The 17,548-nt window shown below is 39.4% G+C and overlaps 1 protein-coding gene across 3 annotated transcripts in view; it reads left to right on the top strand.

The window, feature by feature from the left end:
* Positions 1-17,548, top strand: part of LOC124720450 — a 99,272-nt gene that overhangs the window by 20,366 nt on the left and 61,358 nt on the right. For 2 of the 3 annotated variants that reach the window (XM_047245801.1, XM_047245800.1), the window contains exon 4: positions 3,929-4,009. The exons of the other annotated variant lie outside the window; for it this stretch is intronic. In XM_047245801.1, the coding sequence (XP_047101757.1) occupies positions 3,929-4,009 (81 nt within the window). The remainder of the gene's footprint in view (positions 1-3,928; positions 4,010-17,548) is intronic. 3 annotated transcript variants of the gene reach the window in all.

Below are 17,548 nucleotides of genomic sequence, written 5' to 3'. Positions count from 1 at the left end.
GGACATAGTGGTCATCACATCTGCATGGACTACTCTAGCATGCTTCCTGTCAGACCCAAATTCTGAACTTACACACCACTGACGCAGTGCTCATGCTCATGATCTTCCTTACACATGGTGTCTCACTGGTTCCTGTAAGAGTTACTGTGGTGTGCATCTACACTGAAAGGGGTGTGCATCTACACTGAAAGGATCATTGGCTGACATCACCTTAATTATATATGTGGTGTCCATTCTTATCATAGCCAGCGTTGTGGACATGAATGTGTAATATCGGCATTCCCTATTTGTGATCATTTCTTGGTAAAAACAATTGTCACAATATGGTATAATTTTGCTTGCTGGGATCAACCCACAACAATGGGGACAAACATTCAGCCAGTGTGATATTCCTCCTCTCACTGTGCCATTATGGTCAACACTCACTCATTGTGTAGCTTCATCACTGCATCTGAAAGGGGCAACAATGCATACTGGGAGCATTAAGTGATTGACTACTGATACCTTGTATTTTCTACTGGTTTGAATAAAATATGCTTACCTTTCAGTAGGTAATTATGCATCCCCTACTGTGTTCTGCTGGTGTCACTGCAGTTTGAGCCCCTGAGACAAGCAGTTGCTGGCCATTTAAAACAAACAAAAGACAACTCTGTAATAGACGGCACAAATCTATGCATTACAGTTTAGTAAATGTGAGACTACATCTCTGAAACTTACTCATTGCTGCTACATAGGGACCCTACCATTTTCCAGAGATCAAAAACTAATAAAAGGTCTGATCTGAGTCTTAAACTCTGCTCAAAATTAGGTGATAGTAATTCATCCACAGCTTGACTCTACAAATTAAAAGATGTTCTCTTGCCTCACTAAGAAATGTTCATTGCCTCTTCAGCCAACAGCCAAAAAGTGAGCCTAGGATGTCCTCTGAGCCCAACCAACAGATTTTGTTGTTGCACAAGAACCACAGTTCACAGCTGGCCAATAGAACTTTACACCATATCTCATATGAGACAGTGGCGGATACAGAAAAACCTCAAGGAGGGCTCACTAAAAATATCTTGAGCTACCTTTACTTCTACTGTAATAAAATCAAATCATATGGAAAGTGTAAGAAAGTTTTATTTAAACTGATTATACACATATACAAGACAATGCCATCTTTTGATGTAAAAAAGTTAGAATTGTGGTTCTGTACCTTAAATGATGAATTCTATGCACATATTCTTTCTGACAAATTGGTTAATTACATTGTCAGCAGGACAAGCAATGTCAGGGTGAGTGTCCAACAGAGCTAAGCCATTAAGACGGATCCTCCTTCATTGTTGACCTCAGCCATGTCTTTGTACACCGCAGTGTTGAAAAACTTCTTTCTACTGTAGCAACAGACAAATATTTGGTACAGCGTGTGCAAAGTAGGATAGTCAGATCTAGGACAGAGAGACAAATCTTGCATAACAAAATCACAATCATTAAGGGCATTTATGCTCGTAGTTTGTATTGAAGAGTCTGTCCCATTAGTCTCTTTTTAATCACAAAGTGTGAGTCGTCTTCAAAATACAGTAGTTCAGTTAAGCACTGGTTTAGTTTATGCACCAGATCATTACCATCATGTTCCAGTAGTTGTGATGGAAAAAGGATGTTGAATTTAAAATCATAAATATATTCTTCAGCAAAATGGTCTCTCATGCCAGTTGTAACATGGTCCAGTGTTGGAATAAAAAGTTACTTTCCAATGTGTCATAGCATCATTATTATGATCGCATTATGGTGAACGTCGAATATAATTTTGCTTTAGCCATTGCCCAATGTCCAAGATATGGTCTTGTAAGATTTTGCTGACTGGATATGTTATGCGCATGTCACTTAGTGAAAATAGATTGATAAGAAACTTCCCCCCCTCTAACCTTCTCCCCCCCCACCTCCTCTCCCCCCCACCTCCTCTCCCCCCCACCTCCTCTCCCCCCCACCTCCTCTCCCCCCCCACCTCCTCTCCCCCCACCTCCTCTCCCCCCCACCTCCTCTCCCCCCCACCTCCTCTCCCCCCCACCTCCTCTCCCCCCCACCTCCTCTCCCCCCCACCTCCTCTCCCCCCCACCTCCTCTCCCCCCCACCTCCTCTCCCCCCCACCTCCTCTCCCCCCACCTCCTCTCCCCCCACCTCCTCTCCCCCCACCTCCTCTCCCCCCCACCTCCTCTCCCCCCCACCTCCTCTCCCCCCCACCTCCTCTCCCCCCCACCTCCTCTCCCCCCCCCACCTCCTCTCCCCCCCACCTTCTCTCCCCCCCACCTTCTCTCCCCCCCACCTTCTCTCCCCCCACCTTCTCTCCCCCCCACCTTCTCTCCCCCCACCCCTCTCCCCCCACCCTCTCTCCCCCCACCCCTCTCCCCCCACCCTCTCTCCCCCCACCCTCTCTCCCCCCACCCTCTCTCCCCCACCCTCTCCCCACCCACCCCGTCTCCCCCGCCCCAACCGACCACCCCGTCTCCCCCGCCCCAACCGACCACCCCGTCTCCCCCGCCCCAACCGACCACCCCGTCTCCCTCTCACACCCCTCTTCCCACCCCCATCTCTCTACCCTCCCAGCCCCCTTTTTCCCCTCTCCCTCTGTATGACAGTGTCATGTAGGCACAAGACACAGATGCCCTGATACGTCACTCTCTTCGTTTTTCAGTTTCTTAAAGACCCATTAAGGTTGGTTGGTTGTTTCGGGGAAGGAGACCAGACAGCGAGGTCATTGGTCTCATCGGATTAGGGAAGGACGGGGAAGGAAGTCGGCCGTGCCCTTTGAAAGGAACCATCCCGGCATTTGCCTGGAGCGATTTAGGGAAATCACGGAAAACCTAAATTAGGATGGCCGGACGCGGGATTGAACCGTCGTCCTCCCGAATGCGAGTCCAGTGTCTAACCACTGCGCCACCTCGCTCGGTACCCATTAAGGGCTGATGAACCTAGTGTTTGGGTAAAGCAAAATCCTGAACTGAAACACCATGCTGCCGGATCTGAGCATAATGTAAGTTTTCACACAAGCACTCTATTGTGCAGGAAGTGTAGTTAAGAAACTCTAGTTAGATATGTTATTTATAGGGTATTACCAATAGCATTTTAACAGCACTTGTAACAAGCCTATCTTTATGAACCTTGCATGATGAACCTTGCATTAATTTTTTATTGTGATTCTATGTAATGAATGCCTTAAGTACATATTTGGTGTCAACGGAGCAAGGAAGACTTCCTCTTGGAAGTAATTGTTAATCTTGTTACATGTCTGTGTCACAGTGCTGTAACATGTGGAACTATGAAATGTGATGGGTATATATTCTAGAGTTCCCAGTCACTATTCACTGTAGTATTTACATCATTACTGAAATCCTGCTGTGTAATTCCTTATGATTTTCCCCCAGTACACATGACATAAATTTGCATTGTTCCCTAAAGAGCAGGCACTGAAAATACATGATGATATGGCGAGAAGCTGTGTAAATAACATTAAATTTGGTTAATTTTGATGATAATGTGTGGAATGCCACATTCATTTGATTAATGACCAAAAATTCCTCTTGTTTATGGGTTTACTGTTGGAAGATTACTTGCATCTCTATATTATCTGAGTTTAATTTTGAAATGTTTCCACACACGTATATCAAATTTGTATATGGGAGTACGACCATCCGATAGAGTAGGCCATAGTGCCTCTGAAACCAGAGTGGATTATGTAACAGGTTTAGAAATTGAAAGTATGCCAAATAAATACTGCACAATGGCTGATAGCAAAATCAGGGGCAATAGAACTGATTTGGATGCATTCTGACACACTCTCTTCCCAATTGATAAGTTGGATGATACTAATGAGAAAGGAATATTGAGAGCTGTCATATACACACAGAAGATAGCAACCAGTTATGATTCACAGATTGTTTTCTTCTTTCAGTCTGTTGAACATCCATTGGGAATATCTTGGCCCAATGATTTTATCAAGGAGGATCCTGAATTAAATATAACTGAGAATACTGTAAGTATTTACATCTCTGATGTATTGCATGTATTCAAGTAGTAAGCCTTTTGTTAAGTCTGTAGAGTAAAAGATGCATTGCAGTGGAATTGTCACATATTGTCAGTTTTCTGGAATTTGTTGCTGTTCGTAATTGTCGAGTATTCTTGTACTCCTGCACTTGACTTTCATATCACCTCTCACGTTCTGACTGTTTTAAGTAGAAGTGGTTGGAGACTAGTAGCTGGTATAATCCTGTTCTCTGTAGCCCTTGTTGATATCAACTACATTGTATAATGGTTGTTTGTGATGGTCACGAAATTCACATTTAGATGAAGTGTAAGTTCTAATAGTGTAGGTGATTTGAGAAATATTAGTACTTTCAACAACTTCTGATAAATAGAATTCAAAAGAACACTGGCTGTTCTTATATTTTGTGTGAATCATAGTTATTCTTGAGTTTGTCGTAAAATTTTTTTGGGATTTGAAAAACAGAGATGAAATTTGTAGGTTCTAGATCAGCCCCGATATGTTGACCACAACCTGTACATATTGTGGCAGCTTCAATGGTACCTGTTGTATTACTTATAAAATTTTCATTCGTATAAAAACTCTGTGTATGTCTTATGTCTTTTGGTGAATGACTATACATAGCTGAAGCCATGTATGACCTCACCGTTTGAGTCCTGGCAGATCTAAAGAAGAAAGATTATTTTTTAAATATGCTTTATGACCTTGCTAAGGGAAGGAAAAGCTCACATTGATAAACGTGTCACAGGAATGAAATTAGACAAGTATTGGGGAGCATTCAACACACATTTGCGAAGGTTGGGTACTGGCTCACTCTTGATCTCATTGTTCATAAACAAACTTGTTGCAGTTACAACGCATTCTTCAGGCACGAAATGTTGGCTTCTTCAACACAGAAATGTATGGTGGTTATACAAGAATACAGGTCAAGGAACCAAATGATCATGCTAGGAACAGCTCAGAGAGTGTGTAAAGGAGAGTAGCTGGTTCACAGCTAACAGGCCAAGACTTTGTCACAGAGACTCATGTTATGCCATTTTAAACAAATGAAAGGGATGCATTGGCATCGCAAGTAGACAGGACAGTAAGTGAAACAGTAGGAGTGTTGTTCCACAAGAAGGGTTTTACAGAAATGAGAATGCCATGCATAGTAGTCAGGGATGTGCATATGAGGAGTTTGGCTAAAACAGTGATCTGTAGTGTGTCCTAGGGCATAGCTGTAGTTATCAAAGTGGCTGGATTGCCATGAAAATACAAAAAGCCATATTGGCCTTTGTATGCAGCCCAAGAGATCACAAGCCGAGCAGTATGTCTCCATGGCACCAGGGCCAGAGGTTCAGGGATAGTGTCCACTGCATGGAGTGCTGCTCCCATAGCAAGCATTCAGAACAGTGTGTTGCTGATTGTGTGGTTTGGAATACCATGTCATGTGGTTGGCACTGAAATCACTGACATGTACCCCACTTGTTATTTTGAAAATATGTAACTTAGATTAACCCTTTCCACTCCAATGTCGAGTGCCATTGTTTTCCGCTCGGATGTCGAGCCTCATTCAACACGACTTTTCTAAGCTCTCAGACATATTTTGAGTCTACTAGGCATTATTGCTGCAGTGTGCTGCCATCTAGGAGAACTAGTGTTAACCCTGTCTCGAACAGTAGCAGCTGTGTTAAGTCAAAGATTGTAATTATTACGTTCAAGTCCACGCGCTCAAAATGGCTAGTTCTTCTTGTAGTCCTTTCTGAGGAAGAGATTTTAGATCTTTTGGAGCACTCTAAGTAAAAACGAGAGTGAAAATTATTTTGATTATGATAGTGATTCTTTTCAAAACAATTCGAGTGACAATGACAAAGAAAACAGCGGCAATGTGCATGTTTCTAGTGATTCAGCAGAGATTCGTGGCGAATGTAGAGCGACACTGACACTGACTTCACAGATTTTCCTTTTGACGAATTAAAGTGGGGTTTTATAACAGAAAGTAGTTCTGTTCCATCATCGCCCATCGGATTCTTTCAATTAATTTTTACAGATAACATATTTCAACAAATAGCAGATGAAACGAATAGGTATGCTACATCAAAAATACGTAAAGTGACACCACTTCCACAACATTCTGCATGATTGGACTGTTACTATGGAAGAAATGAAACACTTCCATGGTGTGCTGTTGAATATGGCATTACAAAAGTGTAAGAACTTGCAGGACCTTTTTTCAAGAGAATGGTTACAATCATCCAACTTCTTTCCAGACTGTTTTAGTCGCCAACGATTTATGCAAATTTTCTGGGCACTTCATGTCTTTAATCCGACGAGTGCTACACATGTCAACAGTCAGGTTCAGTCACGTCTGAGTAAAGTGACAAATGTACTGAATTACTTGTCTGGCACGTTTCTCAAAATTTATCGACAATATCAGTATTTAGCTGCTGATGAATCTACAGTATCGTTCAAGGGTTGTGTATTATTCAAAATGTACAATCCTCAAAAACCAACAAAATGGGGACTCAGAGTTTATGTAATTTCGGATTCATCAAATGGTTATATCTGCAGTTTGATACCCTATTTTGGTGCTGTAACAACTGAGGCATTGATTTGTCCACACTTGAATTTTTCTGAGAGAATAGTTCTTCAGCTGCTAGCTAATATCAGAAATGCTACAGGGCAATCAGGGTATCATTTGTACACTGACCATTTTTATACAAATGTTGTATTAGCTTATGAGCTGTTGAAACAGAACATTCATCTCAGGAACGATTCAGGCCAATCGCAAAAATCTTCCAGCTGCAATCAAGAAAGGAGCTCTGTGTCTAAGGAAGCACGAAATAAAATGCCTCTGCAACAACAAAATGATGGTTCTGGCACGGCAAGATAAACGAACAGTTCTCATGCTTTCTACAAAAGCCAATAACTCAGTGTCAGTTATAGAAAGGAGAAACAGAAAGGAAAGGGAAGAAATAAAGAAACCAAATGTGATTATTGATTATACTTGAAAGACGGGTAGAGTTGATCGATCTGACCATTTTACTTCCAGTTACGGTTTTCTAATGAAAAGTCTCAAGTGGTGGCGAAAACTATACTTCTGGTGGTTGAAGGTAGAACTTGTAAACAGCTATTTACTATACAAAAACCATTGTAAGAAAAATAACTTGACAATACCGTCTCACAAAGCATTCTGTAAAAGTGTTATAAGACGATTAGTTGCCGAAGGAAGAACTCGAGGAGAGAAACGAGGACATCGTTCAACTTCTGATGACGGGGAACACTTGAATGGAAAGTTGCACATTATCAACAAGCTTCCTGGGAACAAGCATAAGGACTGTGCAGTGTGCTCAGACAGAAATAAGAAAGGTGGCAGGTGCGAAACTGTGTATTACTGCGAAACATGCTCAGGAAACCCAGCTCTCCACCCTGAAGAGTGTTTCAAAAAATACCACACAATGGAAAGTTTTGTACTGTAAAAGCTTACGTAAATATATGAATGAAAGCACACATTTTGTTTTAATGTATGCCCCAATTGTTTACCAGGGACCACATTGTTTCCACAAAGAAATCCGTGTAAATCTCTGCGGTGCACTGCCGCCCAGGCAGCAGCGATTTAAATAAGAGCACGCGGAGCCGCCATGTGTCTGCCTTATGGAGTGCAAAGGGTTAAACAGTGGTAGACATCTGAGAAATCTATGAACAGGCTGTGTGACCGTAACAGTGATCCTGAGTAGTACATGCAGTTGTGCAGTGAATATCTTAGCTCTGTCAGCTAGAGGGACATGCAACCTTTGTGGTCTTGGGAGCATAAAATGCAAGAGCTTAATAATGATGCAGAAAAATAGGGCTGACCATTTTGATAGTGACACATGGCCAGCAAGATTCTGTATTAATTGAGGAATTGGGAATTTTATTAGGTAATTGCATGAGAAGCTAGAGCAAGCTATCAAGATAACAAAGTAGAAATTCAGTGCCATGCTGCTACATCTGTTACTGGTAGGTTCAAACAACACACAAGTATAACGGACATCCTTCAGGAACTCAAATGAGAATTCCCAGAGGGAAGGTGATGTTCCTTCTAGAAACACTATTGAGAAAATTTAGAGAACTGCCATTTGAAGCTGACTGGTGAACGATTTTGTTGTTTCCAACATACACAGCACATAAGGACTATGAAGGTGAAATTTGAGAAGTCAGGGCTGATTGAGAGGCACATATACAGTCTTTTTCACTCATATTTGTGAGTGGAATGGGAATGGAAATGACTAGCAGGGTTATGGAGTACCTTTCGCGATGTGCCATTAAGTGGATAGCGGAGTATAGATCTATGTGGAAATACTTGGTAAAATAAGTAGCTGACCAATGTAGTAGGAGCAACAATGATATTTTTCATAGCAGTAAATGTACATATACATACATACAAAATAATCTATTACTAGTTCCCTTAATTAGCCATGTGAGTAGATTAGCACTAGTCACAAACAGCTGGTTGTCACTACACTTCACAGAGATAAATTCCTGTGGGAGCTTCTGCCTTAAGATTTGCAGTGTGGCTCATCCCACATCCATCCACATCTTCATTTATGGAATGCAATGTGTAAATTAAAGAATGAACAAATGAACAACGTTCACACCATATCTCTAGCCAGAACAGAGGTTACAGTGTTGAAAGCAAATTTAATTTTCTGAAAAACATTCTGAAACATTCAACAATAAGTGCAACCCATCAAGACAAATTAAGATCATCATATTTCACTGAAAGAAGTTATACCTGTATAAGCAATTCCTCAGGATGTTTAAAATCATCAGATTTCGCAAGGCTATAACTTTATTTATTACAAAGGTACAGAATTGGGGTCAGATTTTTACCTCTATACATGCCTGCAAAACCTTTATTTACAAAGGAAACATATGATTTTCTCATTGCTCACATTTTGTGTGTGTGCACATACAACATTAAGATACTTTTCACAGCTGTGTTTAGGACCAGATTCGTCATTTACTGATCACAAATATCAAAATCCTTTTCTACACATTTAAGCATCCAGACAATAGACTTGATCCATGCATTTGCAATCATGTCAGTTTAGGAAACTCACTGCTGTTCCCATGTAGCATCATAATTCATAGAGTGTTGTTGGAAGAGGAGGCACATAGGTAGAGCCTTTCACAAACTCCCACCAATAAAAAAGATACCATACTGTGAGATGAAGAAAATGTCAAGGTCAGTTCTGCAGCCCCTTTAGCTGATCAATGCAGGTTCCAATGCAGTGGTGTACCATCTATATGAAAAATTATATTTCTGATAATTTCCCATCTCTTCTGTTTTTTGGCCATCTATGTGTTTTCTAATATTGTCAACTTTCTTCAGTTTGTTACAGAATTCACTTCTCTTCAGATCCAGTTCAGTGTTAATCTCGTCAAACTGTTCATCACATTACTTACGTTTAGTAATAACTCCTGATCACTACCAATGATCACTACCAACAAACTTCCTGCCCCATATTGCACAGCACTTTACCCTTATTAATGTTGCAGCTACCAGTTCAAGTCATCCCTTGAGGACTCATTTTATAAGATGGAAAAGCAATCAGAAATGACCTGCTACTGGAAGAAGTAGACACTACTGGTTACACAGTAAATGAAACATACTGCGTACAATTCCTTGGTGTCTGCTTGGGTTTCAATTGAAATGGGGTCCAAAAATTGGTAAACTTGTCAAGTTGATCCCCTCAGCTTTACTCACCTACAGGCAATTACGATGGCATCTTTTGGTGTTTTCACTTGTTTTTGGAATTATCTTCTGGGGAAACCAACCAGAAATAAATAAAATATTAATGTTATTTAATGTAAAAGGCAATAGGGAGTTCCATAGTGACATGTAGATGCAGAGTGTTCACATCACATTCCTACTACAAGCTTGTATAGGATAAATACTGTTCATTGCTGCCATGCACTATTAAATTATCCTATAGGTTAGGACTGAGTGAAAGCGTGCTGGGAAGCATTTCTGCATGTAGACACTCTGGAGGAACATTCATTAATTGCAGGGCAGAGAGATATGAGCTTTTTGGTTAACTCGTTCTCATGCTGGTGCCTCCTTAATTTATTATCAGTCTGAATGCCTAAGAACTTAACTCTTGGAACCTCATCCAGTGTCTGTCATTGATATCTCCTTGTATCTGTAAGTCATTTGAATTTGTTTGGAATTGCATGATGTACGTTTTTGTAAGTATAAAGGTTGAATTTTTGTGCTGTTGCCTGTAAACCAGTTGCAAGCATGTTCCATTATTCTCCTGGCTGTTTCTAGTATGAATGTGTTTGGCGATTATCAGTGTACTTGTTATCGGCAAGCATTGCAGATTTTGAAGGCATCTCCAATGGTTTTAGCACAACATTTACGTAGGTCTGGATAAATCAAGTGCTGAACCCTGTGGGACATCATATGTATTGTTTCCCCATTCTGTATTCAGTTTTCCTCTCAAGGTATCATTTATTACTATGAACCAGTTTATTGTTGCTAAGCTGAGATTCAGTTCTTGTAAGTGTTATTCATTTAACACCACAACACTTGTAGTTTCCCTGAGTAAATGGAGATTAAGGCTTTAATGTGATGCCAATAAGTTTTTTCCACTTCTACGTGACTTGTACAGTTACAGTATGAAAAAGTCATCCCAGCATTTGGAGACTGCTGTAAATAGTGAAGGAGAACATTTCGTTGATTATTTAAGTCTCTCTTATTTGTATCTGTTATATATTAAAATTTGGGAAATATGCCATGAAATACGAACCAAATAATTGCTGGAAATAAGTACATATGTCTTACCTTTTTTCATTTTATTGGTAAACTGTGTTTCCTTTCATCTCTGTCTAACCAGTATGTATAATGTTCAAAACAACACTTGGTCTGTTAAGCCCAGTGTCTGAGTACAGATGTTGCAAACACGGATTGGTATTGTACATATCTTTTGCAACACAGTTAACTCAATGGATGTGCGCTAAGTCTTCAATGATGAATCATATTGTCTTTAGTTGTCGAGTTTATAAAGAATTTAATATTTTCTCATAAAAATTCTGATCTGCAAGTAAGGTTATGGCTGAGTAAATGTCAGAACATTTTTAAGTTCTTGTCATAAAATGATGTCGCTCTGTTGAGAGGTTAATGTAATCTGTCCACTATTGATTCTCATAATATTTGAGGAGTAGTGTTTGGGTCAGCTGTGTTGTGGCACTTAACCAACATAAAAGCTAATTACTCTTGTTGTGAAGTATTGGTTTAAATAATTTTAATGAACAATCCGTAGGGTGCATTGAAATATTTTGTAGGTTATCAACTAAATTTGTTTACTTCATTGTGGAAATGACTGAACTACTAAATATCCACCAATTGATGTTAGAAATAATTTGATTTTGTTGTATGATCAGTAGGCCTGGTAGTTGCAGTGGATAGAGATACAATTATTTCTTAATGGAATACAACAGTATACTTACACATTAAAGGTAAGTGGAATAAAAAGACAATTCAGCTGAGGAAAGAGTGATTCCAAGTTTCCTCTTGGGCAATAACATGTATGAAAAGTGAGTTTCATTCATTGTTATAGTAACAGTTCCTTTTCTAAATGATTGATAATGGGTTCACACAATTTGCTGTGTGGAATTAAAGGTAGATTCTGAAAGAATCCTTTAAAATTACGTATAAATCATAAATTATTTGAATTGCACCCTTCCTTTAAAATCCAAATACATAAGGAATATGTTAAATTAGGCATGCAATAACTGTATCTAAAACTTGAAATCTTGAAGATAAAAGTCAAAAACTAATTGCATTTGGGACACCATAGATTCTATTCACAGCTCACACAAATAGCATTATTCATAATGCAATTTTTGATACTCAAAAAAACTAAAACTATACATAGATCATACAATTTAAATACATAAGTCTTTCAGTTTTTTATTATATTACATTTTCTTCTAAAAGATTCATCTTGCAACACAGTCATAGGTCCCAATTTTAAAGACATAAGTAATATCTGTTGCTTTTTAAATGATCATTGGTTAATTTATTAATGTTAAAATTTGTTCTTTTCTAATAAAAAGTGCTGTCACTTTTGTATTTTGTGAAAAAATTGTAGTCTTTGGAATGGGTTTCAAAAACATTATCATAGGTTCTGCATTTTCGGAGATGCCACAGAAATTGTTTTATACCTCTCTCTTTTAAAATTTCTACAGTGACAAACAATCCAGGATTTATCAGATCAACATGCACATCCTTTGACAACATCTGTTGCTATTGTGTCTTCGTCTGCAGCATTTGATCCCCGCAAGAATCATTTTCCACCTCTGAATACCAAGCACATCTTCGATGGGTTGCATCCTTAGTTAAGAGAAGATGTTTGGTTTTTTCAAGCTTCAGGGTTTTTGTGACAATAATATTATTGTAGCTTAAGGTAAAAAAACAATAATAGTTTTGAATGTGAGCAAAAATGTTTGAGCTGAATGTGAGTTACACTCACTCAGTTGTCCAGAAACGCATCTTCCAGTACCATAAAACATGGTTTTTACTTGAATCTGAGTTTGTGCACATTTATAAAAATCTGTAGCTCAGCCAGCATACCATTTTCTGTGTTTCATCTGGTTCCACACTCCTCTCCTCATTGTACCATCAATAGCATCCATGATGACTTTACCATGTCATGCAGCAAAGAATAACAGTCCATTTCCACTTTTAATACTTTTGAACACAAACTGGATAATGTGTACTTGTTTTCAAATAGAGAAGTATGGCCATCTCAACGAATTGTCAACTTTTTTGAGATGCGAGATCTTCTTATTTACATCAGGTATTATTTATAAGACAACACAGCAACAGAAACTGTTTCATGTGTTAGATCTCATTAGTGATGATGGCATGATAAAATGTTCCTGCAGCATCCAGGTGCAACCTGTGAAGCCTGTACTTATTCATGTTATGAATGAGCACTTAGACTTTTGTCTTTGTTCATCATAGACACACTATCTACAAAGTCAGTCTGTAGATCTCCAGATTTAAGAAATCCATTTTGCAAATTGTGAGTTTTCTATGAAGCAGTGAAATATTAAATATAAAATTTCCTTATCAATTTATAACACTACATCAGTGATGGTACCATTAGCTTCTGCATATTTTTGTTGCCTGTCAACATCAATCCATTTTTTCCATTTTACTTATTTGTCAGTCAACTTCATTATTTAATGTGGAGTGATGTTTAGGAGCTATAGCTTTTACACTTTATACATGAGTTCGTAGTACACATGAATTAACAATAGACTACATGTTCCAGTAACTCCTTACCTCTTAAAAAATGCTCTTTTCAGTGTCATTTTTCAGTGCATTCACCAGATAATAAGAGTTGGCATGATACCTTCATACATACATTGAGGTGTATTCAAAACCAACAAAATGTGTAATGAATGAAAGTATTTTTTATTTGTCCTATTTCTGTCTCTGCCTAAAATTGCTTATAAGCTCCCTGAGCTGAAAATACCATGTAGTGTTTTTACAAAACTCTGTGTATCTTTGTCTTCAGATCTTTAAATATTTATGTCAAGTGCTTCACAGATTGTCACCTCTGGCAGCAAACATGATTAATTTAAACTTAAAATGCCTCTAACACTGTAGCAAAAAAAAATGTATTTTGTAACATGGTCTATGCAGTTCAAATCAGCACACAGGAAGTGTCATACTGATCAGTACATCAGGTATGTAATGTGAAGACAAAGATTCTTCATATCATTGTAATTAACTGAGCAACCATCACAGCCTATACCCACACAGTTCTCCAGGGACAGAGAAAGGCTTTCCATTCTCCTTAGAATTGTAGTACCTAATACTTCACCAGTAATGCTACGCTCTTCATCTTGACACGTCAGGTTCATCGTCAGTGTTTCCACTACAATCCTTGTCTACATCTACATCTACATCTACATGACTACTCTGCAATTCACATTTAAGTGCTTGGCAGAGGGTTCATCGAACCACAATCATACTATCTCTCTACCATTCCACTCCTGAACAGCGCGCGGAAAAAATGAACACCTAAATCTTTCTGTTCGAGCTCTGATTTCTCTTATTTTATTTTGATGATCATTCCTACCTATGTAGGTTGGGCTCAACAAAATATTTTCGCATTCGGAAGAGAAAGTTGGTGACTGAAATTTCGTAAATAGATCTCGCCGCAACGAAAAACGTCTTTGCTTTAATGACTTCCATCGCAATTCGCGTATCATTTCTGCAACACTCTCTCCCCTATTACGTGATAATACAAAACGAGCTGCCCTTTTTTGCACCCTTTCGATGTCCTCCGTCAATCCCACGTGGTAAGGATCCCACACCGCGCAGCAATATTCTAACAGAACAAACGAGTGTAGTGTAAGCTGTCTCTTTAGTGGACTTGTTGCATCTTCTAAGTGTCCTGCCAATGAAACTCGAAAATCTTTTGTGTAATTTGCCGTCACCATCAACATATCTAGCAGCTAAATTCAGTTGGGCGATGTGCACTATGTACATAGTCTCATCGAAGATTATGCTTTAATAACGAGAATCTTTGATTTCCTCCAGTAATCTCGATAACATCACTGTTTCACAGCACGAAATAAGTTTGTTACACTTTGTTTTACATATGCAAGTGGCATTCGCTTTAGTGGTCTCAAGGTGATGTTTTAGTTGCAAGTCTCCAGCGTCAGTTCTAAATGTTAGAAGAGCTTAGAAGTTTCCTGTGTTACTCACTACTCACTATACTCTCACGATCATTATCATTTTCTAATAGACTCCCATCATGTCTAAGCCCCCCCCCCCCCCCCCCCCCCCTCAGGGGAATATTTTGCTTTCCATGAGATATGATTGTTTTTATTATAGGTACAAGACAGTCTCAGTCTTCCCTAATGTTTTCCATTCTCTGTCTTGATATTGATTTATGACACAAAGTTTGCATTCCTCGTGTTGCCAAAAATAATTTTGCATCTATTGATACTTCAATATGGTACTTGAGCTGAGAGTGAGTCTCATGGTCCCCATCTTTACCAGTAAGTTTGGCAAACTTTGATAGTGGTTCAGTCACAAGTTTCTTGGCAATAGTGGATTTCTTTCCTCCAGCCATTTTATTGTTCACAAAAAGTGAACAGTTAATGCAAAAAAGTCCCTTTTTAACTTGGGAGAACACCAGCCACGGATACTGTTTAAAATGATTATCATGCACTTGCCTATGTTCAACCCGCCCTTCCTTGTTGTGCTCAGAAGTAGGAAAGACAACCTTTTCCAGGTTTCCTTGGAGCTGTGAGAAGCTTGTGTTTTATATCATCAATAATATCCTGATGGTAATACATCCTATTAATTGCCAATATCTGTGTGATTGAAGGAATCGGTCAATGAACTTCGTTGTGGAAGTTTTGACAAAGTGCTGGGCTGTGCCTTTACATCTAGTGGTGTTTTTGCAGATGAATGCTGACCAGAATCATCAGATGTTTCTACTTTCTTTTCTTTATTACATATCAATCCATTTTATTATATTGTTACAATGTAGGTAAATTAGATGCCAATTATTCTCGAATAAATACTTTATTCGCACTGAAAAATGTATCGCTGGTACCCTTAGCACTAATACACTCTTGGCGACTCTCCCAGATTTCTAATATCACTGAGCACAATACTGACTGAAGTCTGTGCTAATAGCCAGTAATGCAGTTGTTCACTTATTATCACTTCCAAGTTATCGCGAAGATTGTAGCTTTCAAACTGACTACCTGGCAGCGACTCTGCTTCTCATATATATGTGGCTCAGTTGTTTTGAGAACATTCGCTGCCAGAATGTGAAATGTACTTTTGGCCACTTCTAAGTCACACTGGTGAAGTTGCCCCCTGAGCTAGGTGTTCAACAGATGCTTGTCTAAGTCACATGGCAGTGGCAGCTACAGCAGGGTTAAGATTAACGACAAAATTAGTAAATGAGGGCAAGGCTCTCACATTCCCACAAACACGGAAGAGCCAAATACAGATAGAGAAAAGCTTACAATATTGGTTTCCACACAGAAAGACACAGTAAAAGGAAATTACTGACACAAATATATTTATGAACCTGCTAATATTGCTACTGCAGAAGTGCTGTATTTGTTCTGCACACATTGTACCACTCGGTTAGCTTTTTTTTTTTTTTTTTTTTTTTACAACAAATGCCATGAGAATCTTTCAGTTGAGTGGCCCAAAAAATGAATTTATGCCACTGCTTTTGTGGGTATAAATTTGTGATACTGGATATGGTGGATGCAGAGAAAGTCCACCCATCAGGTAGGAGATTTCAGAAAAATCATGGAAGAACAAATATGGATGTAACAATAGCGAAATAGCTGTAAACTTAACTTTGGTGGCATGCATAGATATTCACTGACAGCTATAATTGTACCAAGAGTGTGACTGCATCATTAGACCAGGATAAGTGAAGGAGAGTAAACCAGCCATGAGTCTTTACTCTGTTGCACATAAAACAAGTGGTCACTGCTTTTTACATCAAAGGCCATTCCTTGTGCCTGTTCATTATGGCGGAAAATTTCTCTTTAGTTTTGGGTTCCTAGGACAACGACCATGGGTGTCCAGATAGCATATGTGAGTTGTTTTCTATGACTTCTGAAGGATTGCTAGTGGTGCAAGCAAAACAGTTATATTTATTTTTATTTGTACAGATTTAGGACAAATTCAGAATTACATTCAATTGTGAAATAATTAAATTTGGAACTTACATAGCATCCATAATTCACCGACATCACTACTGGGACTGTGGCACTGGAGGGAAGCAGAAAGTTGTCATGATATGTTACATGTTTTCTATTTTGTACAATAATGATATAGCATTGTTTTGCAGAATGAAGAAATGTTTATTTAAGGAAAAGTAGTGGACTTCTTGGCTTCACCTGGGTGTGCATTTACTCCAGTTCTAACACCCTCGACCTGCATTCCCTTCCACTCCATTCTCTGTCCATGCACCCCCCCCCCCCCCCCCTCCCCAGGGGCCTTTTAGGGTGATTCATTGGCTGAAAAGGTCAAAGTGATGGTATACGGATGCAATGTGAAACCGTAGGTCCCTCCCCCTTCTGGTGCTTAAAGTATCCGGAATTGGGGCACGTCATTGCATTGCAGCACTATCCTTATCTGTAGAGATTGTGGATGAGTATCTCTTGCAAATGCCTCGTGTGCCTCTGCCCCCATCTGTGTCCACAGTGGAAAGCACCACACTCCCTGCTCGCCAGATTACACTGTTTTCTAGGGAGTGAAGAAGGTACAAGAATACAAGACTCTGGACAAACCTACTGACAAAGAGGCCAAAAGGAAAGCATGTACACTATGTCATATGCTACAGCTACAAAGACATTTCCCTTTTGTTGATGGTATTTGTGTCTGTTACTCTTTCTGTAGTGGGCCCTCAGGCCATCCCCCACCCCCTGATGGTTTGACTGCTCCCCTTCTCTTCCCATCCACCAGGGACGTTTGGCTCCACCTCCCAGCCTGAGATGACTAAG

The sequence above is a fragment of the Schistocerca piceifrons genome, chromosome 11 (assembly GCF_021461385.2).
Source record: "Schistocerca piceifrons isolate TAMUIC-IGC-003096 chromosome 11, iqSchPice1.1, whole genome shotgun sequence".
Classification (NCBI taxonomy): domain Eukaryota; kingdom Metazoa; phylum Arthropoda; class Insecta; order Orthoptera; family Acrididae; genus Schistocerca; species Schistocerca piceifrons.
Note: the sequence above shows the minus strand (reverse complement) of the source record. Positions and strands in the feature narration are given on the sequence as shown.